The following is a 24,219-nucleotide window of genomic DNA, read 5'->3' as shown; positions in this document are numbered from 1 at the left end:
TTATTTTCCCCTGAGTAGTTTCAATCCATGGATACACAGTCTGAGGATATGGAAGACTGACTGTCTTCGGCTTGTAGAGCTCCTTGAATCTGTGGTTTGTTGTCTTTCATCAGTTTTAGACAATTATCAGCCATTATCTAAGTATTTAAGTATTTAAATATTGCTTCTGCCTATTTCTCTTTTCTCTGGGACTCCAAAAACAAACATTGTAGACACTGTTACTCTGTCCTGTGTGTTTTTCCATGCCTCATTTGATAGCTTTTCTTTTGACCCATCTTTCGGCTTACTAATGATTTCTCCAGCTATATCTAGTCTACCGTGAAGTCCCATCCATTGAGTTCTTAATTTTAGTTGTTGTGGTTTTCAGTTTTATAATTTAAAATTGTTTTTTTTAATTGTTCCTAGATCAGAGCTGAAATTCTCAATTTTTGTCTTTTGTGTCTTTGAACATGAAAAGTATACTTAGAGTCTCTGTCTGGTAATTCCTGTGTTTGGGGTCCCTGTGGATCTTTTCCTGTTGTTGGTTTCTGCTGGTTATTCATGTTATTTTGTTTCCTTGTTTGTCAAGTTATTTTTGATTATGAGCCATACGTTTTATTTACACAAATGCTTATAGATTAATTTAAGGCCTAGGCTAATGTTATGCTCCAGAGAATGTTTGATTTGCTTCTACCTGGAGTTTGATGAACTAGAGATCCAGGATCTCTCATTTCACGGATTGAGAGGATTGGAAGATGAGCTGCAGTCTCTGTGAAGTCCTGTCAATTCTGGATTACCCATCTAGGTTCAGCCTGCATTGGGGTATCAACTCCAAACCACTAGTGTATTTCCAAATATGTTTCCTTTCTCCTCTCCCTCCTGCCCTGGACTCCAGTCCCTTTCCCATTGGTCCTTACAGGCTGTTAAAAGCACTGCTCAGCTACTCCCTTTAGGATCTTTCAGCATCCCCAGAGGAAAAAAGCCCTGTGAGCTATATTCATCTCCTTAGACTTTCATCCTCCTCTGGTTACTGACCTAGGAAATCTTCACTGTCTTTTTAGGTCCCTACTGCCTTTAACGAAGTGCTTTTTAAAAAATATTTACTTATGTGGCTGTGCTGAGTATTAGTTGCCGCACGCAGGATATTTGTTGCCAAGTGTGGGATCTTCACTGTGACATGCGGGATCTTTAGTTGCGGCATGTAGGCTCTAGTTCCCTGACCAGGGATCAAACCCAGGCCCCCTGCATTGGGAGTGCAGAGTCTTAACCACTGGACCACTAGGGAAGTCTCTAACTAAGTGCTTTTAAAAAATATTTTATGTTGCTTTTCTAGCTGTCTTCATCAGGAGGGTTGGTCTGAATTACCTAGTTGACCATAACTGGAAATTAATTCCCTTGAAATTAGATATCTACTGGGAGTTTATAGAGAGAACCTGTGTTACTTTAGGTAATTAGGGAAGAAGAATAGACAAGCAGGAATAGAGTGGCAGATTCTGTTGGTGGTTGGAGTGATAATAACAGTGATAGTTATATTTATGGTGCAATTACTATGTATAGTGTTTTACATGTACTCACTGAAACCTTTGAACTACCTTCTGAGACACATACTATGGTTATCCTTGTTTTACAGATATAGGAACCGAGGCATGGACAGATAAAGTAACTTGACCAAGGTCACAATCAGTAAATGATGAACTGGCTTTCAAGTTTGTGCTAACTGGTAGAACAGGTGGCCTGGTCAGAGGCCTGGAGAAGGGATATCTCAGGTCAGCATGGGGCCACCAAAGGTTTATGGAGAAGTTACCAAACAGTCAACATTTAGGCAGAAGTTTGCAGTAGGTGATTCTTAGTAATCAGAAAGTAAAGAGAAAACTCTTCTGAGGTTATTTCTCTATCTTTCTCCACTACCAAACCACTATCAGGTCATGCAATTTAGATTTACAGTCATTGTACGTTATGACTTGAGTGTGTATCATCTCAGGAACCTATTTGCTACTTCTTACAGTCTTTCATTAAAAAAGACTGAGATTCTAAATTGATTTTTTTACAGATGATTATTATGGTGACTCTTAGTGTGTATCCTGTGTTAAAGAAAAAATATATGGTCATTGTGAAAAATCTAGAAAACACAGGTAAAGCTAAAAACAAACAAAAAGCAAAACAAAAAAACAGAAAGAAATTAACAGTAATTTACCATCCAGGTAAGTAACTTTAAAATTTTCCCAGTCTGTGTTCTGGACATCTTTGTTTTTTGAAAGAATGGATTCTCCCTTATATGTTTATAAGCTGTTTTCCTGCCTTTTGACATATTGAATAACTTTCCAAGCCGTTAAAATATTTTACAGCATCACTTTTTTTTTTTTAAATTTTATTTATTTATTTATTTTTGGCTGTGTTGGGTCTTTGTTTCTGTGCGAGGGCTTTCTCCAGTTGTGGCAGATGGGGGCCACTCTTCATCACGGTGCGCGGGCCTCTCACTATCGCGGCCTCTCTTGTTGCGGAGCACAGGCTCCAGACGCGCAGGCTCAGTAATTGTGGCTCACGGGCCCAGCTGCTCCGCGGCATGTGGGATCTTCCGGGACCCGTGTCCCCTGCATTGGCAAGTGGATTCTTAACCACTGCGCCACCAGGGAAGCCCAACAGCATCACTTTTAATTGAATCACCCTTCATGGTTTGGGGCATTTGAATTCCCTGCATTTTTAAATATGCAATAGCCACCACTTTTAGTTGCCTTCCATACTCTGAATTTGGAGTACTTAAGCCGATGCACAAATATTTTGAGTTATTGCATGAGAATGCTGCCTGCCAGCCAGTGGTTGAATGTTTGCAGCAGTATTGGAACCATAATTTGAATATTTTATTGTGTTTTGCCCTTATTTTATTGTTGAGTAGCACAATGTTTGATGAAGTTGGTGCTTATTTGGTGCTTTCTAGATCTAGAGTCTTTGAACTTAGGTGAACGCACAGTGGGCTCAGTTATGTAGAAAGAACTAAGGAATATTTATAAAATGATAGAATTAAGTGTTTTTTTTTTCCATTTTCCCAAGATTAAATGATTATTTAAAAAGCACGCCACACTGTATAGAAATCAACATTCTCTCCCATAATTCTGTGCATCTGGGACTATAGAAATGTCACTTTCCCCGCCCCACATCTTCAAATTAACATTCTTAGGTCACAACAATAAGTCTTCCCAAAGGGGACCTTCTGGGAAAACAAGCTATTTCCTCGGCTCATATTTCCCCCTTTTTGTAGCAGGCACCAGCAATCTATCCAAGAAGAATATACTGGGGAGTAGGGAGGGCATCCACCAGCAAGCCCACGGTTGTTGACAGCCGTAAGATTAGAGACAAGCACAAAGAGATACGTCAACATACTGGCAAAAAATCCTGTGACAGCTTGGGAAGAACTCTTCATTTCATTCATGGTGGAAACCCCACTGTCCAGTGCATAAGTATTGACGAGGTAGGCCAGTGAGTTACAGAGCCACAAAGAAATACTGTCACCTAGGAGGCGAGGAATAAGACCCGCAAAAAATCCTAGGATGACTTCTTCCCGATGGATAGTTGCTAGGAAGTCACAAAGTCCACAGTACTTGGATTCTCTGCCAATGAATTGTACCATATATCTCAGAGTGATCACGTGGAAGGGATGTATGATGAGAGTAGCAGCAGAATGAGCCATCGCCTCTCGAGTTGTCTCCTTGGTAACTAACTCGGTCAAAGGAAGATGAAACTTCTTTCTGTACATTTCCAGATCCTGACTCCTCAGCCTTGTCACACTCCTGGTAATGTGGTAAAACTTTACCATGGACCACAGATCCAAGGACCCCTGAACACAGTCTTGGAGTTAAGCCTGTGAACAATCCATACTTCCCATTGATGCTCGCAACGTGCTGAGCATAACAAGAGAGGCCAGGAAGCTGACAAAATTGCTGCCCAAAAATATTTCGTCCTGTTGTTGGAGGAAGAGGCTCATATCCCCCCTGGATGAGCACCTTCACGTACGTGAGCGGCTGGGACAGGATGGTGAGACCGGAGCCCGGGAGCACCTGACTGGCCGCGTCCGCCATGATGGCACCCGCGGACGGACAGACAGATGGAGCCACCAAGTGACCAAGCCGGTCCTGGATCACGTGCCAGGGCCGCTGGCTTCACTGGCCCGCCCGCGGTGCGCCTAGAATTAAGTTTTTAAGGATAATTTTTTCCTAAAACACTGGAAATAGTTGAGATTTGTATAAATTATTAGCTTTCTAGTGACAGAACTGCCCCCCCCCGCCCCCAAAATAACATGCATATCTTTGAAGTTGCCCGTCTTTTCAGGATTTTATGTAAAAACAAGAGTCTTCTAATTCTGTCATTTATTTGTTTCTTTATAATTTACATTTCTAATTTTTCTTTAATGCAAACAGTATGCAGTAGATATCTCTTTTTTATCCTTCTAGCTGTATCTCAGATTGACATTTAAAAGAACCTTTGGATATAACTTGTTCCAGAGTTGAAGACTTTTCCTGGTAACTGGTTCATTTGGAGTTCTTCATGGTCATGATTATTAGCAGACATTTATTAAATTGCTGTATGCAGGGCACTGCACAGAACACATAGCACACAGCTGAGGGCAACATATATTGGGTTGGCCAAAAAGTTCATTTGGTTTTTTCCGTAAGATGTCTCTAGTAGCGCTTAGTTGTCTTTAACTTCATTTGAAACAGTTTTGTTAGAGTGTATTGTGATAGCTGTCATATCAGTATGCATTTTTTAAAAACTATCAAAATTGGTGAAGTTTTGTGTAGCCATTTTAATATTGAAGATGGAAGGAAAAAAAGCAACATTTTCAGCATATTATGCTTTATTATTTCAAGAAAAGTAAAAACAACTGAAATGCACAAAAAGATTTGTGCAGTGTATGGAGAAGGTGCTTTGACTGATCGAACGTGTCAAAAGTGGTTTGCGAAGTTTTGTGCTGGAGATTTCTTGCTGGACCATGCTCCACGGTCGGGTAGACCAGTTGAAGTTGATAGTGATCAAATAGAGACATTAATTGAGAACAATCAGTGTTATGCCACTTGGGAGATAGCGGACATACTCAAAATATCCAAATCAAGTGTTGAAAATCATTTGCACCAGCTTGGTTATGTTCATCGCTTTGATGTTTGGGTTCCACGTAAGTTAAGAGAAAAAAACCTCTTGACAGTATTTCCGCATACGATTCTCTACTTAAACATAATGAAAATGTTCCGTTTTTAAAACAAATTGTGACGGGCGATGAAAAGTGGATACTGTACAATAACGTGGAACAGAAGAGATCGTGGGGCAAGTGAAATGAACCACCACCAACCACACCAAAGGCCGGTCTTCATCCAAAGAAAGTGATGTTGTGTATATGGTGGGATTGGAAGGGAGTCCTCTATTATGAGCTCCTTCCGGAAAACCAAACGATTCATTCCAACAAGTACTGCTCCCAGTTAGACCAACTGAAAGTAGCACTCGACCAAAAGCATCTGGAATTAGTCAACAGAAAACGCATAATCTTTCGTCAGGATAACGCAAGACTGCGTGTTTCTTTGATGACCAGGCAAAAACTATTACAGCTTGGCTGGGAAGTTCTGATTCATCTGCTGTATTCACTGGACATTGCACCTTTGGATTTCCATTTATTTCAGTCTTTACAAAATTCTCTTAATGGAAAAAATTTCAATTCCCTGGAAGACTAAAAGGCACCTGGGACAGTTCTTTGCTCAAAAAGATAAAACGTTTTGGCGTATGGACACCAAGGGGGGAAAGTTGGGGTTGGGGGGGGCCGGTGGTGGTGGTGTGATGAATTGGGAGATTGGGATGGACATATATACACTAATGTATAAAATAGATAACTAATAACCTGCTGTATAAAAAAATAAAATAAAATTCACCAAAAAAAGATTAAAAGTTTTGGGAAGATGAAATTAGGAAGTTGCCTGAAAAATGGCAGAAGGTAGTGGAATAAAACGGTGAATATATGCCGTGGAGCAACTAAGCCCGTGTGCCACAACTACTGAGCCCACGTGCTGCAAACACTGAAGCCCATGTGCCACAACAACTGAAGCCCACGTGCCTAGAGCCCATGCTCTGCAACAAGAGAAGCCACCACAATGAGAAGCCCACGCACTGCAACGAAGAGTAGCCCCCGCTCACCGCAACTAGAGAAAAGCCCGTGCAGCAACGAAGACCCAATGCAGACAAAAATAAATAAATTTTAAAAAAACGGTGAATATGTTTTTCAGTAAAGTTCTTGGTGAAATGAAAAATGTCTTCTTTTTACTTAAACACCCAAGGAACTTTTTGGCCAAGCCAACTTTTTGGCTTCTTTTGTTTATCATCCTAAGATGATAAACAAAAGCATTTTAGGTGTTTGGAAAAATGATAGTCAACACTTCTCCAGTCTTTTAAAAATATATTATTTTAATCTAGCTTATCTTTTTTAAAGAACCTACTCATAGGGTTTACTTCCAGGTATTTTTACATTGTCAGCCATTAAGTTCCTGCTTTCAGTTCTTTTGGGTATGTACTGGAAAGTGTAATTGCTGGATCATATGGTAATTCTGCGTTTAACTTTTTGAGAACTGCCAACCTCTTTTCCACAGGGGCTGCAGCATTTTACATTCCCACCATCAGTGGCAAGGGTTCCAATTTCCGCACATCTTGGCCAACACTTGTTTCCTTTATTTTTATTTTTTTGGATGTGGCAGCAGCAGGCCCCCTTTATTTGTCAGAGACTCTAGTCTCCCCAAGGGAGGCTGAGTGTGGGTTGTCATTTTGTCTTATACCCCTGTCTGTTCTCTGTCATCTAGAGGCACAGAGTTTTCAACGCTTGTTGAAAAGAGGATAAAGTTGGCTTGAAATCACCTCTTGCAATAACGATTTATTACTCATTTTCAAGTGAATTGCAAACCACATTTCATAGCAGAATCTTCGCTGATTGGCTGGTTGGACTCTGCCCTCCCCCGCCCCCCTTTTGAAGAGGATTTCTTCTTAATGCTGTATGAATGTTTTTCCTTACAGCAACTCTTTTTTTCTTCCCTCTCTGTCCCCCTCTCTCTCCCTCCCCCTCCGTGTGTCTCTCTCTCTCTCTGTCTCTTTCTCATAGCAACTCTTTAAGAAAAATGATTACTTGAGGCTTGATTAGCTGCCTCAGGATCTACATTAATAAAATATCCTGCTGGGCTGTTGTTTTGAAAGATTAATCTTGTGAATTGATACAAGTCATTGAGACTGAGTGTTGGTTAGTGTTGTTTTTAAACAATGGAAATAGTAGGACAGATTAAAATCAGATTAAAATGTTTTAAGTATTGATTTTGAAAGATTAAATACAAAGCACAGACTCAAAGCTGATAAGCTCCCAGCCAAGCTGAGCCATTATGTGTGTGTGGGTGTGTGATGAGTGAAGAAGCAAATTTGTCACAGGATGGTGGGAGTTAAGGCAGATTATAAATCCAGCACCAGTCCCTACTGGACGATTGAATCCTCACTAAAATATCCCCATGGTGATCTGATATTAGGCGAGCAACATCTATGCCTATCTCTGAAAAGCTATAGAAAATAAAATAGAACATAGACTCCGAGTCGATTTGAGGTAATGATGTTTGTTTCAGTAAACATTAAGAAGGTAATGTTATAGCTGTACCACTTCTAGCATCCTTTTTACTTGGTAATTTGTGAAGATAAATTTCTTTTGGATATCACATCAGTATTTGGAACATTTTGGAGTTTTATGGGAGAAAATGTTTGGAAGAAAACAGAGACAAGTGATCAGAGAGGTAATGTGTCCTGTACGAATATAGGACCTCGATTACATCATTTTATACCAGCATAGGTAGGGTTCATTGTTGGCCAAGTAAAATATTATCATGTTAAATATTACTGAGACTAAGGTGTGGCTTTTGTGATGTTACGTGAGGGTTACTATTAGTCTTATGTACGTTTGGAAATACTTGAAACCCGTTTTTTCCATAGGGCCAAAGAATTCACTTTAACCTAATATGAACACTTGTTTTCATCCTGGCATCAGGCGTTAGAAGTGAGTTGCAAAAATTCTTCCATTGAGCTACTTAATAGCTGTTCCCAAGGAAGGTGAAGGAGAATCATTCTAATAGGCCACCACGGATTGCCCAAATTTGGCTTGGGTGCTAAGTTACTGGATAGTATTATACTTAAATAGCTGCTTGGCCTGCCAGTTTTTGAAGGCTTCAAGGTGAACTAGTTCTGATGACTTTGTAAGACTACTACTACTACTATAGAGTTTGGGAATCTTTCCTTTTATATTAGGATTATTCTGTTTACGTGATGTCTCCCTTACCAGCCCGAGCCTCCATGTGGGTGAGAACTTGTGACTCTTCAATTTGTTGTCTCTGGAGCCTGCTCTAATAAGGCCCTTGCAAATGTGTATTGACTCAAATTCCTGTGTGATGTGAGTACCATATCATATATACTGTATCTGTTCTGGCCTTTTTTTTTTTTGGTCTTTGGAAGACCTTTGGGTTTTGTTCTGTGGTTGTCAGAAGCCTGAGAGAGTGTCTTTTTGTTTTTGTTTCTCTGTTTTGTCTGTTTGTTAATGTCTCAATCAGGCCTCTTTTACTATCTGTAGGATCTAAAGAGTTGGGGGATGGAGGCGGGTTGCCATCCTCCCCCACCCTCCAGCAGTTGGATAAAATAAGAATTTGGGCTCTTGGCACTGCTTTACCCACTTACATAACCCATACCAAATCCTTTTTAAGAAGAAGTGTCTCAGGGTCCTTTTTCCTGTCTAATTCCCGTTCGTTATTTTACTTGTAACCACTTGTCTCTTTTGCACAAGCCTGGCCTCTTTAGAGAAGCTTTGTGGCTCTTACCCATTTAGCCATCCAAGGACCCCATTCTTGTAAATGCCAGAAACTCTTGCTAGCCTTCATAACGGAAGAAAGGAAACTGCAGTTAAACAGAATCTACAGGTAAATGAAAAAAAGTCGTTCCGGTCGTGTCTTCCCCTAGCACAGTGTTAGCTGAACACTTAACACAGCACTGTCCAGTAGAAATAAAGGCGAGCCACATATGAAATGTAACTTTTTCTAGTTGACATTTTTTTTAAAAAGCAAAAATAGGTGAAATGAGCTTTAACAATATAGTCTATTTAACTCTGTATATCTGAGATACTATCATTTCAACATGTATAATCTCCTGGATGAATGCAGAGGCTTCCTAAGTGGCCCCCTTGTCTCCACCTGATCTTGCCACATCACACCCTCCCACCTTCTAAAATATGCCCAGCAGGGTCGTTGTGGTGCTGGCGCTGGAGGAGAGCCCCGGCCCAGTTTCCTTGGGGAAGGGGTTCTGGAGACTTAGCCGTCCACTCCCTGCAGCCCCGCGCCTACCCCTGCCGCAGCGCTTCTCAGATGACGGCGCCGTCTCCACTTCCTTACCTCTTGTGCATAATGTAAGTGTTACACTATAGGCCTGGGCTTCCCTGGGTCTGGATCCTGTCTCCAAGACGGTGAGCTCCCCAAATACTTAGACTGAGTCTTACTCGCTTAGCCAGCGTATTCATTTGCTAGGCTGGCCGTGGCAAAGTACCACAGACTGCGTGGCTTAAGCAGTTGAAATTTATTGTCTCGCTGTTCCTGGAGGCTGGAAGTTTAAGATCAACGTGCTGCTGGGTCACGCTCCCTCTGAAGGTCTGAGGGGGGAATCTGTCCCAAGCTTCTCTCGGCTTCTGATAGTTCTTGGCTTTGGGCAGCATAACTCCCATCTTCACGTGGCATTCTCCCTGTGTGTGTGTGTTGTCTCTTCACATTTTTCCTCCTTTTATAGGGGTGCCATTCAGGTGGGATTAGGGGCCACCCCACTCCAGTGTGACCTGATCTTAATTACTGATATCTGCAACAAACTTATTTCTAAATAAGGTCGCATTTGGAGGTGATGGGGTTAGGACTTCAACGTATGAATTTAAGGGGGGCACAGTTCAGCTCATAACACCCAGTGACTAGCATATTGACTGTAACATAACTGTAAAATGATCAAATGAAATAATCTGAGGAAAGGATCAGAGTTTTATTTTCTTAAAGGCATTATGTTTAAATAATCAAGATAGAAGCTCTCAATTTTATTAATACTTCTCATCTCTAGTTTTCAAATATATTCATAGTTAGTGGCTTTTGAATTGTTGCACCTCAAGAGATGCAGGCGGGGCTTCCCTGGTGGCGCAGTGGCTGAGAATCTGCCTGCCAATTCAGGGGACACGGGTTCGAGCCCTGGTCTGGAAAGATCACACATGCCGCGGAGCAACTAGGCCCGTGAGCCACAATTACTGAGCCTGCGCGTCTGGAGCCTGTGCTCCACAACAAGAGAGGCCACGATAGTGAGAGGCCTGCGCACCGTGATGAAGAGTGGCCCCCGCTTGCCGCAACTAGAGAAAGCCCTAGCACAGAAACGAAGACCCAACATAGCAATCAATCAATAAATAAATCTTTAAAAAAAAAAAAAGAAGCAAAAGACCGCAAACAGACTGTTAAAAAAAAAAAAAAAAAAAAAAAGAGATGCAGGCGGAGGGACTTCCATGACGGTTCAGTGGCCAGGACTCCGCGCTCCCAACGCAGGGGGCCCAGGTTCGATCCCTGGTCGGGGAACTAGATCCCACATGCTGCAACGAAGAGTTTGCATGCTGCAACTAAGACCCGGCGCAGCCAAATAAATATTTTTTAAAAAAAGAGAGAGATGGAGGGTGGAGGGTGCAGGTGGAGGGTTCTAGCTCTAACTCTGTCCTGGTGAGAGAGTGAACAGACCAACAAGGACAGAGAACAGGAGAGAAGAAAAGATGTCCATGCAGACTTGACGATGGACCTAGTGACCGAGCCAGCAGACCAGAAAAGCTGGAACCTAAATGCAGGGACACCAGGTAAAAGCAAGCTGATCTGCAGAGCAGACCTTGAATGAGGGATGGGAAGCATCAGGGTGAGGCTAACGGCAGGGAGGGGTTGAAGCTAAACATGAGTAATCGGGCCCTGAATACCGCACCTCACCCCACCTCGCCGCACCTCAGGAGAAGACTTCAGGTTCCTCGGGGCGCCAGGCGCAGCAGAACAGGAGGCACTGAGAGGGGAAAGGCTCCCTTCCTAGGCCCCCCAGACCCGCAGCAGCCAGGCTCGGGGGCCCCAGTCAGGGAGCTGAAGGATTCTTCTCTGGGCAACGTCTGTCCATGACCAGCAGGGTCCCTTTCCTCAACACTGAGTTAGATGACTTAGGGTCTCCAGCCACTTCAGGAACACCTTGAACAAGAACAAAACAGATGCGGGAACAGCAGCTTAAAGACCGTGCAGGGAACAGGCAGGTAACTTCAGTAGGCTCTTGATATTTACCTCAGAGAGGAGAGGGGGTTTCCTCTGTGAAACAATAGTTTGCGATAAAAAAAAAGGCTTTCTGAGAACAAGGAAGAGTTCTTGGTGGTTAGAAATGTGATACCAGACATTTAAAAATCTGGTTAGAAATCGTTCTGAAAGGGAACAGAAAGAATCTGGAAGAGGTAAGAAAGGAAGAAGATCATTATAGGAGGTAAGATGCGGCTGGTAAGAATTTCAGAAAGAGGAGAGAGGAAACCCAGGACTGAGTGTTTCCACATTGATGTGGCCCACTGAGTGCTCAGGCAAGTGAATGACAAAAACTCAGACCCAGGCCTATTAGAATTGAATCTCAGGATACCGAAGATTGGTAAGATTTTACTTCCATGTAGGAAAAAACCAGACCTGCATAAAGAACGAGGGATCAAATTGGCTTTAGATGTACCAGCAGCAGTGCCGGAAGCTAGAAGGCCCTAGCTCCGTATCTTAAACTCTGAGGGAAAATTGTGTCCAGGTTACAATTTAGTGCTTGTCCAAATTGCCAGTAAAGTGTGTGCGTAAGATAAAAAGTTTCACGTGTGAAAGTTTTCGGGAGGCTGTGGGAAGCGGTGAGCCACTGACGCAGGCGGTAAGTCAAGAAGGAGCAGAGTACTGAGTTGGGAACAGGAGAAAAGGGGGAAGGGGTTTTCAGGACGGTTGTGATCAGTCCCAGGAGTGGCAGCTGTGCTCAGGCCTGGAGAGTCGTCAGCGCAGTTGAAGCAGGAGGACGGTGCCTTGTCTTCAAGCAAAGGGATCAGAGCCATCCAGTCTTCTCTGCAGATCTTCCTGGCAGGCTGAGTGCCAGCGGTCAGTACAGGCAGGTAAAGGAAGAGAGGGCCTTGCAGAGGCCGAGGGGGGAAAACAGATGCCTAAGGAAGGAGCTGGAACCGTAGTACCTTTTTAAAAAAATTTTTATTGATTGATTGATTGATTACTGTGTTGGGTCTTCGTTTCTGTATGAGGGCTTTCTGCAGTTGCGGCAAGCGGGGGCCTCTCACTATCGCGGCCTCTCTTGTTGCGGAGCACAGGCTCCAGACGCGCAGGCTCAGTAGTTGTGGCTCACCGGCCCAGTTGCTCCGCGGCATATGGGATCTTCCCAGACCAGGGCTCGAACCCGTGTCCCCTGCATTGGCAGGCAGATTCTCAACCACTGCGCCACCAGAGAACCCCCGTAGTACCTTTTTATGTCATAATCATGTAAATAGGAGTATTGATTCGACCAGCAGAGCAAGGGGAAGAAGGTGGGTGAACATAGGGTCTGGTGGTTTAAGAGTTCAATCCTTTTGAATAGGAAGTCGATCGATGATGTCCGGACTGAAAAGATATGGAAGTAAAGCTTGTCATTTAGAAATGTTGAGGCATAAATAGTGGGAGAAAAGGCTGGAAGGGCCGCCTTGGGGTGGAGGACTCCGCTAGGAACCTGGTGGTGGGTGGCTTTTCAGGCTGGGCACGTGGACTCAAGTGGCAAAAGATAAAAAATGGAAACTTGCCATGCTGCCTGAGTTGTTTTCATTTTACTTGTCATTCATTACAGATGTACTTACGTGAAGGCTAGCACAGTGTTAATCATTTAGAAATTGCTGCTGAGTGGTATCTGCTTAATTCTTACTAGTTTAACTAAATGTGTTGGAGGGAAAACAAGAGCACAGCCTTCAGAGTCAGACAGTCACCTCCTTGGGTGTGAATGATTACCTACTAGGTAGTTGGTGCTGTTTCCAGGTGCCGAGGTTAGAAAACCCGGATGCCCCCCCCCCCCCGCCAAACACAGCCCCACCCCCTGCTAACCTGCATCCTGTTGGAGGGATATGGGCAGTGCAGGTGAATGAGCAGGTGGTTTCCTGTTGCTGGAGGGGAAAACAAAACACCGGCAGGGTGGGGCCTGTCCTTGGGAAGGGCCCCCAGAGATGCACATTCGAACTGGGTCCTGAAAGGGGAGACGTGACGGCTCAGGGAAGAGCAGGGGCAGAGATCGAGGTGGAGAGCCTTGAGGCAGGAGAGACCCTGGCTTGTGCCCAGGAGGGTGGTGCCCATCGCCAGATGGGTTGATGGAGAGAGCGGGGAGGAAGCAGGGGTCGTCAAGAGTTGGAATCTCTTGGAACACGAGAGTGAGTGATATGTTCTGCCTTGAGATGATTCAGAATGCTGTGGTCGGAGTGGGTCTCGGAAGGCAGGGTGGACATAGCTCCCCAGGAGCCCACCTGACCAGTGGGACAGAAGTGCTCCTGGGCTTTCCCCTCTGGGGGGCGTTCACACACATGTTTACATCCTTTTTATTTATTCTTTTTACTTGGGCGTAGCTTTTCCTGCTCTCCTTTATGCATTTATTTAGTAGTTAGGTGGCTGGTGCCCAGGAAGGCTAATTAATGGCAGAGACAGCAAGCAGTAAGCATGCGGACGAGCAGCTCATACTCGCTTTATTGCTTTATTTTTTTAAATTGCTGATAATTACAATAATGTGCATGGGCATGGGTCCCAGACAGGAAGAATTATTGTCTGCAGGCAGATCTGGTGTGAGCTGATAACACAGTATTTACTTTTACATTTAAATGCTGCATAAATCATGGCAAAGATGCCTTTCTGACTTGATTTGAACTTGGAGAGGGTGGAGCTCTTTCATATTTGTGTTATTTTCATAGCTGTTTTGATGGACATTAGAAGTCAAAGTGATTTGTTACATCAAGATTGGTGTGTGAATATTGCTTGACCTAGTAAACAGTGAAATGTTTAGCAGAATAGCATATGGAAATTGCCGATTTTGTATTTTTAAATGTGCATTTCCTCTCCCTGCCCTGTGAATGTCATCCTGCCAAATTGTCTTATTTTCTATTTATAAAGAAAGAAAGATATGGGTTATTCACGGAGGAATTTCTGCTCTTTCTTGCCATTCAGCGTCACAGAACCTTAGAAATAAAGTGCTAACTCTTTGGTTTTCATGGAATAGTAAAAGCTAAGAAAAACATTTTAGATAGATAAATTTGTCAGCTCTTAATATTATGGAAGGAGCATTTTAAAAAAACAGACTACCCATTTATTACTGCTGCCATCCTATGAAAAACATTTTAAAGCAAAGGTAAAAAAGAAGAGAACCTTAGAATTCAGGACAGTCACTTCTTCTTATCTTTTCCCAGATAGTGTATTAAAGGAAAAAAGATCCAGTGAAATCAGTTCAGATGTCTGACATTGGCTGTTGATGTTTGTGCTTGTAACACCTTGAAGTCAGAGCATTTCAGCCAAAGCTGACATGTTAGATAGTTTCCCAACTTAACCTTGGTAAAAATCACTAAGTTGAGTGTTTATTTTAGTGAAATATTTCTATCTGAAGAATAGAATTTTTTAAAAAGAGGTGTGATTTATTGTTTCAAGTGCATGAAATATTTGAAATATGCCCCCAAATTACCTAATTTTTAATGACTGACTTAATGCCTTTAAAATAAACAAAATATTATAGAGCATCAAGTCAGCCAGAAGTAAGCTTATAACTTCTGAGAATATTGCCAGGTTTGTGCTTGGATATTCAACAGAAAACTCTCCGTCATTTGTAGTATTTCTGTCATCTGTGAATCAATAAGAATGACTTAGAATGAACATATTTAATGACTAATATTTAATCATCTGTACTTCTGGGTGTTTGTTACTTGAAATCATTTCAGCCTTTTAAGGTTTAGGAAACATGCCTACACACCTCCCGCCAACCCTGTCTAGGCTGTTTATTTAGCAGGCTCTTGGTTGCTGCCTGAGTAATACTGGCCAATGAGTGCCAAGGGGAAGACCAGGTTCACACCATGGAGATCCTCTGATGTTAATATTCATACTCCATCCTCCTGGCTTTCTGACCTCTGCAGGTAGCAGCCTTCAAAGCGTGAGATATTACTGCTTTTGTTTGGAATCGTGCAGATTTGTATTCAGTGAAGAAGCTGTCTTTGTTTGCAAGCCATGTTTCTTATGCATCAGGAGCTGTAGGAAAGTAGACTTCGGTCTGCCGTAGTGTGAGCCAGAGCTAATATTGTGGGTGTCATTTATTGTAATACCTAACATTTGGGTAACGCCATATTTATGTTGCCCAAAAGTGAAAACTGGGGTCAGGAGAGAAACTAAATAACCTCCGTGAGGCTACTTAGCCTGTAAGTCAAGGGACTATCCCTCAAGAAAACAGATTTAGAGAAATAACGTAGTGCCCTCGTGATCACAGCAGTGTCTCTGTAGAAAGCACAGGTTCATTTTGACCTCACTTCCATTTGGCCGGAAGCTGGACCAGAACTAGGAAGCCAGCAACCCCCCCAGTGATTTTCTTTTAAATGGTAAGGCAGTATTAAATTGTCATATAAACATTTGGTGACTGAATTCCCTGAAAATAAAGTGTGGAGTGTGAATGCAGGCCTCTTCAGGCGTGTCCAGATTTCAAAGGTAGAGAAGGAATGTGCAGCCTTCACCCCATTTCGTGGGTCTGGGGAAGATGACCGGTCACGTGGTGTGCCCATGACTTAAGCCCTGGTTCTCGTGGCCAGAGAAAATAACATCTTCAGGAGCCAGCCGACGATAGCGATGCTAACGTTTGAGTCGGGTGTTGTGCTTAGTGCTTACGTGCATTCTCTTAATTTAATCCCACAACAGGCCCGAGAGGGATAGTATGTCAGTAGCCCTGTTTTACAGATAAAGACATTTAAAGCCTGATACTAATAGCCACCAACACTTGAAGAACGCCTATGTAACAAGCACTGTTTCAAGCACTTTACATGTGTTAAACTCATTTAAACCTCAAAACAGCACTGTGGTGTGTAGTTACTATTGTCCTTATTTTATAGACAGGAGACTGAGGTCCAGAGAGGTTAGGGAACCTGCCAAACGTGGCACAGCCTGTCAGTGGTGGGGATGGAACACAGTCACGGTGTGTCCACCTCGTACAGCCTGTGCTCTTCTCCGTCACGTCGCGTACTTCCTCCAGGGTCAGGAGTGGAAGGAGCGGAAGGTGACAGCTGGCCGGGCCACGTCCCTGGGACCTCTGTACCCGAGGAGGTCAGTTTCGTGGAATTCCTATTACAGGCAATTGGAAAGAAACACAGGAGCCTGTAAAGAACTTGTTCACTTGAGAATTTTAGATCCATAAACACTGTTCTGCCTTTTTTTTTTTTTTTTACTTGAAAGTGTTTTATGTATTTCAGTAACTTCCTTTATAAAAGACTCTTAGCTCTCATCTTAGAGACACATACAGAAAGACAGACCTCTCTTAAATCTTGGTGCTTGGATCCTTCCCAGTGTAATCCAGATGGACAAATTACCACGTTCCTATAAAAAGCCTTGGAGACAGTCTAAACCATTTTCAGTCTTGGAAATGATACATCATTTATACTTTAATATTTACAGCTCTAATAAAAGCAGGGATTATTTGTATAAATTACTGCCTATGAAAATGATACCTAACAGCTGGCATACGTCAGTGGAAGAATAATGGCTGGAAGAATAATGGCCTTTTACATTCAGAGTTTTTCCGCCTAACCCTAATTCACAAGCTTCTAATTAGAATTAAGTTCAAATGTTAACAACAACAACAACAAAAAGCCAAGGATTTTCAGTTGGCGTAACGTAAACTGTCACTTTTAAGAACAGGTTTCTCAGTTTGCTGTTCAAGCTGGAAAATGCTTAACAAGAATCGTGATATTTTATTAAATAGTGTGTTGAAATGTTTGAAGTTTGGAGCTTTTTTTTTTTTTTTTTGGCTGCAGTGGGTCTTCGTTGCTGTGCGTGGGCTTTCTCTAGTTGCGGCGAGCGGGGGCTACTCTTCGTCGCACTGTGCGGGCTTCTCATCGCGGTGGCTTCTCTTGTTGCAGAGCACGGGCTCTAGGCGTGCGGCCTTCAGTAGATGCAGCATGCGGGCCCTAGAGCACGCGAGCTTCAGTAGTTGTGGTGCATGGACTCAATAGTTGTGGCTCATGGGCTCTAGAGCTCAGGCTCAGTAGTTGTGGTGCATGGGCTTAGTTGCTTCGCGGCATGTGGGATCTTCCCGGACCAGGGCTCAAACCCGTATCCCCTGCATCGGCAGGTGGATTCTTAACCACTGTGCCACCAGGGAAGTCCTTGGAGCTTTTTTAAATTGAAAGCTTCACGCTGTACTGCTGAGGAAGATGCACTAGGGACTTCAAACTACAGTCACCCTTTGGACAGTAACAGAAGTGGAGTTTCTCATACGTTAGGTTCTGGGCAGAATTGTAATAGTCCTCCCATTGGAGATAAATCAAATGTAATATATATACGCATGGGGTTTTACTACATTAGGGTATGTTCAGAATAAATAGTTAAGATTTTCAGGTAGGTACTGGGCCTGCTCTGATTATACTTGCTCGTCGCCCTGCCAAAGAGCGTGTCTTCTCTTTGCAGATTGAAACCGTCCAGTTACAGTCGAAATTCAGGCAAGCGATGAACAGGATTTAAAAAGATCAAAACTGTTTTATTTTGAACTAATTTTAGAGTTTTTAAAAAGTTGCAAAAATACTAGAGGGAGTTCCCCTGTACCCTTAGACTGCGCCTCTCTCAATATTAACATCTGACATAACCCTCGTGCAGTTATCAAAACTGGGAGCTTGACATTGGTACAGCAGTGTTAACTGATGCACAGGCCTTATTCAGATACTGCTCCAGTTTTCCCACCAGTGTCCTTTTCCTGTTCCAGGATCCTGTCTGCGCTCCCACGTTGCATCTGTTTTTTCTCCATAACCTCCAGTCTGAGACAGTCCCTCGGTGTGTCTTTCCTCATCTGTCCTCTTACACGAATTTATGGCTGGTGAGGTTGACGGCAGCGTCTCCACTGTGAAGTAATTTGTCTTCCCTTTTGTAGTTAATATATTGGGGCGATAACCTTGAAACTATGGATTTTTTAAACTTTGTTTGATTAAGTAAATCTTAGGTGCAGGTTTGTGGACACAGACCTAAGTCATTTTAATTTAGGAATCATGAAGTACCATTCAGAACTTAAACAAACAGAAATGAATACAGGATCTTCACATCCATGAATAGATTGTCATTTTACTGACTTCTTCATTTAAAAAGGAGGGTCTTTGAGCAAGAGTCTGTGTCTTGATGTCACTCCTGTGCCGGTGGTGAGTAGGTGCTACACGTTCAGTGCTCTAACGGGAGCTGGAGCTGTGCTGCCCTGCTCCTCGGCGGTACATGGACCACAGGAGCACTTCCTGTCGCAGGAAACAGACACCCTCAGGATTAGAATAAAGCCCTCCTCTTTGGAGGATACTCCCTCCATGGCAGGCACTTTCACAGAGCCTGGAGCCAAATTGGAATCTGGGGCAGTAGCTTTAGTGAGGAAGGAAGTAATGGATTAACTGTTTGCTTTGGATTGGGAGGCTTTGTGAAGGGAGGTGGGGCTGAGGTGGGCCCAGGAGTTGCTTCTCTTGAGGTGATGATTAAAGAAAGGCCCTGTTTGAAGTTAGGTTCAGATTTATGTTTGTTTCTATTTATTTATTGCTTTAAAGCCATTTCAGGTTTTCAACCAAGTTACTAGAAGCACTTTTTACCAAGTTGAATTTCCATCCTTGGGTAGCTGAGTCAAATTAATAAAGTGGAATTTCTTATTAAGAATGAATTACTAAGTAAAATGGAAGTGCTGGGCTAGGAAAGCAGTTGATGCAATTTGTTCTCAAAGCCTTAAAAATGCTGCAGTGTGCATAGATCAAGGGCTGGCCGCAGTGCCCACGCGTGGGGCGTTAATTTTCTTTCGTAGAGGATCTCAGGTTCACAGGATATCAGAAGTGCTGACTTGGCAACGAAATCCCATTTGTAACATGTTAGGTTAGGAAACAGATTGATTTATACGTTGATGTAATGGGTCAAGGCACAGTGTGTGCCTCAGAAAATGGAGAGCACATTAAATACGAGCATTTTCAAAGGAAAGAAGCACAAACATTACAGGAAAAAGCGGTCCTGTTACACCCTAGGTAAGGTTGGGGTATGTTTGATTAGTTGATCCCTAGACGTGGTCCGCAGAGGCTTTTTATATTCCAGATGATACCTTCTTGAGAGTCTCTGATGACCACAGGGGTTAATCTTCCTGAACTCAGAAATGAATCACGGCAGCCTGTGAGCTGTCTGGACTGGCTCCAGTTGCCCTCCTTCTCCTTGGTGGTAACCGATGTGAGGCGTTCTGGCTGCCAGGCTGTCCCTTCCTGCTGCTCTAACCTCTGGTATTTTAGATCCTCCGTAGGGAAGGCACTGTTGACCATCTCTGCACAGAGATCAAGTGCACTTACCACCGATGTATTGACCTCAGTGGCTGACCCATAAACTGAGCATTCGTACACTTGGAACTCCTGTGGCCTTTCAGCCAACAGCCATAGCGAGCCACACGTGGACTGTCATCTTCAGCGTGACGAGCGACTGCTTGCACAGCTCTGACCGTGCCCCGGCTGTGGCCTGGGTGAGCTCATGTAATTGACTGATGCTGTTTCTTACCTGTATTCATTTCTGGAATTAAAGAGGCAAATGCCTCCCTCCCCCGCCCCTGTACTTCCGAAAGATTAGATACCACCCTGACATCCTGTTTAATGTTAAAATATACCAGTCCGTAGAGAGAATTTGGAAAGGATCGCTCAGCATCTTTCACGTTTAACTGTGGTAGTTCATTTATAGCCGGTTTAGGAAATACTTTCCTTCTAACCTGTAGATTTGGCTTTCTTGCTTACATATTTATCATGTCTTCCTGGATTTTCTTTGTTCGTTTCTGTCTGAGCTTTTGAAGAGTAGGAAGGAAGGAATTTGCTGGAACACTGGTTTTGGTGCACAGAGCATCCCTGGGGTTTGCTTGCCTTTGTCTCTGTATGTACCACCTGTGTACTGTGTGCCCATTTCCCTCCGTATCATAACCCAAGTTTCTAGCCTTAAGCCTTAGATATGGCTCCCAGAAGAAGAATGGCCAGTAGAGAGGCATTTTTGTGCACATCTCCAGCTCAGTGTGAGAATTAAGTGCCTTTGTCGTGTACCTCTTTATACCTTTTAATCTGTTTGAATTAAACGCCATTAAGGTACTACCTATACCTTCTTTCCACAGATACCTTTAAATGTTTTTTCTTTCTTTGGGGGAGACAGGACTTCACACCAGTCTGTAGCTTCATATGCAGTTATTGTGAACGCACAGGATCTGTCTTCTACTTTAACAGATGATTATTCATCACAGTGGGGTGACAGTCTATTCTACTTAATAAAGTTGCTGACTGTTCTCCTCGTTGGATTTAATTGAGGTGTTTTTCAACCCTGATTGATCTTGGCGACATTTTAGATCCAGATTAGCTTTCTCCCAGCTATCCAGCAAGTGTTCGTGCTTCCTTCTCTCACGCTACTGGAAAGCAGGCTAATTTGAATAAGCTCCTAAGCAAAACGTGTAGGTGGTAAATTTGTCCTAGAAGAAGATCGGGATGTATTTCAGAATCAAACGTAGGCTCCTAATTGGAAGGACCATTCATGTCTGTGTAACCAGTCCATCAGCACAAATACAGGAGACTTGCCTGGAAAGCACACAGTTTTCCATATATTTTAAAAGTCAGGGAATTCCCTGGCGGTCCAGTGGTTTAGGACTCTGTGCTTTCACTGCCAAAGGCGTGGGTTTGATCCCTGGTCGGGGAACTAAGGTCCCACAAGCTGCAGGGTACGGCAAAAAAAAAAAAAAAAAAGTCAAATCTACTTTTTCTTGTTAATATAGGAAAACCATTTAATACTAATGCTCTTTGCTCTTTTTGAAAAGATCATAATAGGCCAGAGAGTCTAACCCGACCCCTCAAGTTTTAACATTTTAAAAAGATGTTCAATTTTGGTTTTGAAAGAACTTACGCATTAGGAGAGACCACAGAACTTTACTGTGAATGTAGCCATCAGTATTGGTGTATCTTTAGATGCAGGGATGCCTGTGTTTTTTCTGGTGCACGAAGAGCCTTACTGTCATCAAACCTAAATGTTTTCTCACCTGTAATTTGTGAGCTATTGATGGCTACGAATAGTTGATTTTTTCCCTAACACGAGATAAAATTGTTCATGAAATCCCTTTTAGTGTTCTCTTTCCACACACAGCACCATTGCGTGTTGAGTTACGCAAGCCATGCTGCCTCTTGGTCACCCCCCAGCCATCGTCACCCAGTCTTGCCTGCCTTGCTGTCTCCCGGTGCTGCCTTACCCAAGTTACTGTCGTCTCTCCCGCTCCCTGAGCCATCCCCCTGCCTACAGAGAACATCAGAGCTGCATTTGAAAAATATTAACTCTGTACTTAGAACCCTCAGCACTCCATCCTTTCTTGGTCTACAGACCATCCAGTCTTGACCATGTGTGGCGCCCACCCTTCCCTTAGACCCTCCACAGACTCACAGTCTACATTCTCCCCCAACGGGGATGGCCAGAGCTACTCCAGTGTCACAGTTCAGGAAGCTTCCCCATCACCTCCTACCCGAGCCTAAGTCACATTCCCTTTTTGTTTTGTATGCTCCTTCAGCTCTGTGTTCTTTTCCTTCGTAAGACATCTGGGAATCTTTTTGTGTGAGAATTGACTCTTGAACTAGACCATAAGCCCCAAGAGGGGCTTCCCTGGTGGCGCAGTGGTTGAGGGTCTGCCTGCCAATGCAGGGGACGCGGGTTCGGGCCCTGGTCTGGGAGGATCCCATGTGCCGCGGAGCGGCTGGGCCCGTGCGCTGCAGCTGCTGGGCCTGAGCGCAGCTGCTGGGCCTGAGCGTCTGGAGCTTGTGTTCCGCGGCGGGGGAGGGGCCGCGATAGTGGGGGACCCGCGCGCCGCGGTGGGAAGTGGCCCCCGCTTGCCGCGGCTGGGGAGATCCCTCGCACGGAGGCGGGGACCCAGCACAGCCAAAAATAAATTAATAAATTAATAAATTTTAAAAAAAAAGTAGGTAAACATTAAAAAAAAAAAAAAAGCCCCAAGAGGGCAGGGGCCATAACCTTTTGCTTATCCTTGTGTCCTGAGCATTTAGCACGTTGCTGTGCAAAAATAGTAGTTGCTCAATAAAATTTTGTCGTGTAAGTGAATTGAGTAAAATTGCTGGAACTCTCGCCGTTCTATACTTCTGTGTTTTGGTGTCTTAAGGAATGGAAAGTGGGTTTGCTTGTATTAGAGGGGACTGCAGGTGGATTATGTGTTCCCAAGTCAGAAGTATCTAGATGGGGAGCCGTGGTTGCAGTTCCCACACACACTTCTCTCTGATTATATATGTCCAAAGGTCATTTTTTATTCTGGCTTAGTTCCTGGGAAGAGGATTTGTTTATGAAGAAAAAATAGTAAGTAATGAAGTTTTGTTTTTTTGTTGTTTTTTTTTAATGAAGATTTTTTAAAAGGTCAGTTCTACTGTCACAAACCGCTAAGTGACTCTCCCTCCGTGCCAGCCTCTTGGGAGTTAACCTGGAATTTATTTTCCCTTCGATAGGCCCTCGCAGCCAACGCCGGAACAGGGTTTGCTGTTGCTGAGCCTCAGATTGCAATGTTTTGTGGAAAGCTAAATATGCACGTGAACATTCAGACTGGGAAATGGGAACCTGACCCAACAGGCACTCAGAGCTGCTTCGGAACAAAAGAAGAAGTTCTCCAGTACTGTCAGGAGGTAAGCGTGCTGCCAGAAACTTAAACGTTTCTGGGTCACGTTTGAACCTGTTTACTTTAGAAATAGGTGCTCTGTCATTCTGCTGTTTTGACCTAAGACCAAGCTGGTAACGATGGGGGCAGCAGGCTTTTGTTCTGAGTGTGCCCTTGGCCTGGGTGTGCTGTGAGCTCTTTGTCCTTTCTGGATGGAATCCTGCAGAAGCTTGGCAGGGCCTTAGAAGTGCAGCCTGGTTCCCTTGGCTTCCCACGTGTTATGGGAAGTTGTGAAACAAGCCCAGTGTCACGTGTGTGCTTGTGTTTTGCACTTGCTGGTAGAAGCCACCAGTATCATAAGGGATTATCTCATGTCTGATTCAACAGACTTTTTGGGTCAACGCTTGACGTAGAAAAGGGTATGAGATGTTTTAATTTCTTACCAAAACTAGCCTTTGGGGTCAGGGTTGGAATATTATTCTGTAATTTCATTAACACACACGTCCATAGACTTGCCTCTTAAATGTTTTAGTTCTTGAACTCAGCTATTTACACACACCCTACAAGTGGACTTGATACCTAATAGACTTGTTTGGGGCTGCACGCTTGCTGCTTGTGTAGGTCTTTTTTCAAAGAGAATGTGTTAGAAGTGGTCCAGAATCTATCTGTCAAAAGAAAGCTAACAGTTACGGTATCTCTTGACTTGATTAGTTCCGTTGGGACCAGGCAGCAGGGGGACTTCAGATTTACGTGGGGCTATGGGGAAGCTGAGCACACAGACACTCGTCCTGGCTCACCAGCGAGCGTTCGTCTTTTATGGACAAAGTCAGCCTACGGTGTGTGTTTCCTCTTCCCTTGCAGATGTATCCAGAACTACAGATCACAAACGTGATGGAGGCAAACCAGCCAGTCAGCGTGGACAACTGGTGCCGGAGAGACAAGAAGCAGTGCAAGACTCACATCGTGATCCCCTTCAAGTGTCTCGGTGAGCGTCCTGGAGCACCTCTGGGTTACTTCTCAGGAAGGCGGGATCCCCAGTTTTACATTTCATCTTCTCCTGGCTCACAGTGAGATGTTGTTGTCTGTTAAGAAGCCAAGGGCTGCAGGAGTTTATTGGGGGACTGTCTCTTTTGAGTACTCAACGGCTTTCTGGTGTCGATAGGTGACTTGTCTTTGATGGTCACTAACTCCACCTCTCCCATCATGGGCGTCCTGTGTTTTTTCAGGATGAGCCTTTTCCACACCCCTGAGTAAGCGTGCTGCCCTCAGAGTGGTCCAGCTTCGTTCACACTGAGA

General features: G+C 43.7%; 2 protein-coding genes across 6 annotated transcripts in view; one reads left to right on the top strand and one right to left on the bottom strand.

The window, feature by feature from the left end:
• Positions 1-24,219, top strand: part of APLP2 (amyloid beta precursor like protein 2) — a 69,490-nt gene that overhangs the window by 11,573 nt on the left and 33,698 nt on the right. For all 5 annotated transcript variants that reach the window (XM_036861134.1, XM_036861135.1, XM_036861132.1 and 2 more), the window contains exons 2-3: positions 22,778-22,951; positions 23,785-23,908. In XM_036861134.1, coding sequence (XP_036717029.1) covers positions 22,778-22,951; positions 23,785-23,908 — 298 coding nt within the window. The remainder of the gene's footprint in view (positions 1-22,777; positions 22,952-23,784; positions 23,909-24,219) is intronic.
• Positions 2,539-4,790, bottom strand: LOC118899421 (mitochondrial carrier homolog 2-like). Its single transcript, XM_036861138.1, is given in 2 exon segments — positions 2,539-3,694; positions 3,696-4,790. Coding segments are annotated over 2 exon segments (915 nt in total). The 5' UTR covers positions 4,053-4,790; the 3' UTR covers positions 2,539-3,136.

This window comes from Balaenoptera musculus, chromosome 8 (assembly GCF_009873245.2).
Source record: "Balaenoptera musculus isolate JJ_BM4_2016_0621 chromosome 8, mBalMus1.pri.v3, whole genome shotgun sequence".
Lineage (NCBI taxonomy): Eukaryota > Metazoa > Chordata > Mammalia > Artiodactyla > Balaenopteridae > Balaenoptera > Balaenoptera musculus.
This window is presented reverse-complemented; position numbering and strand designations above follow the sequence as displayed.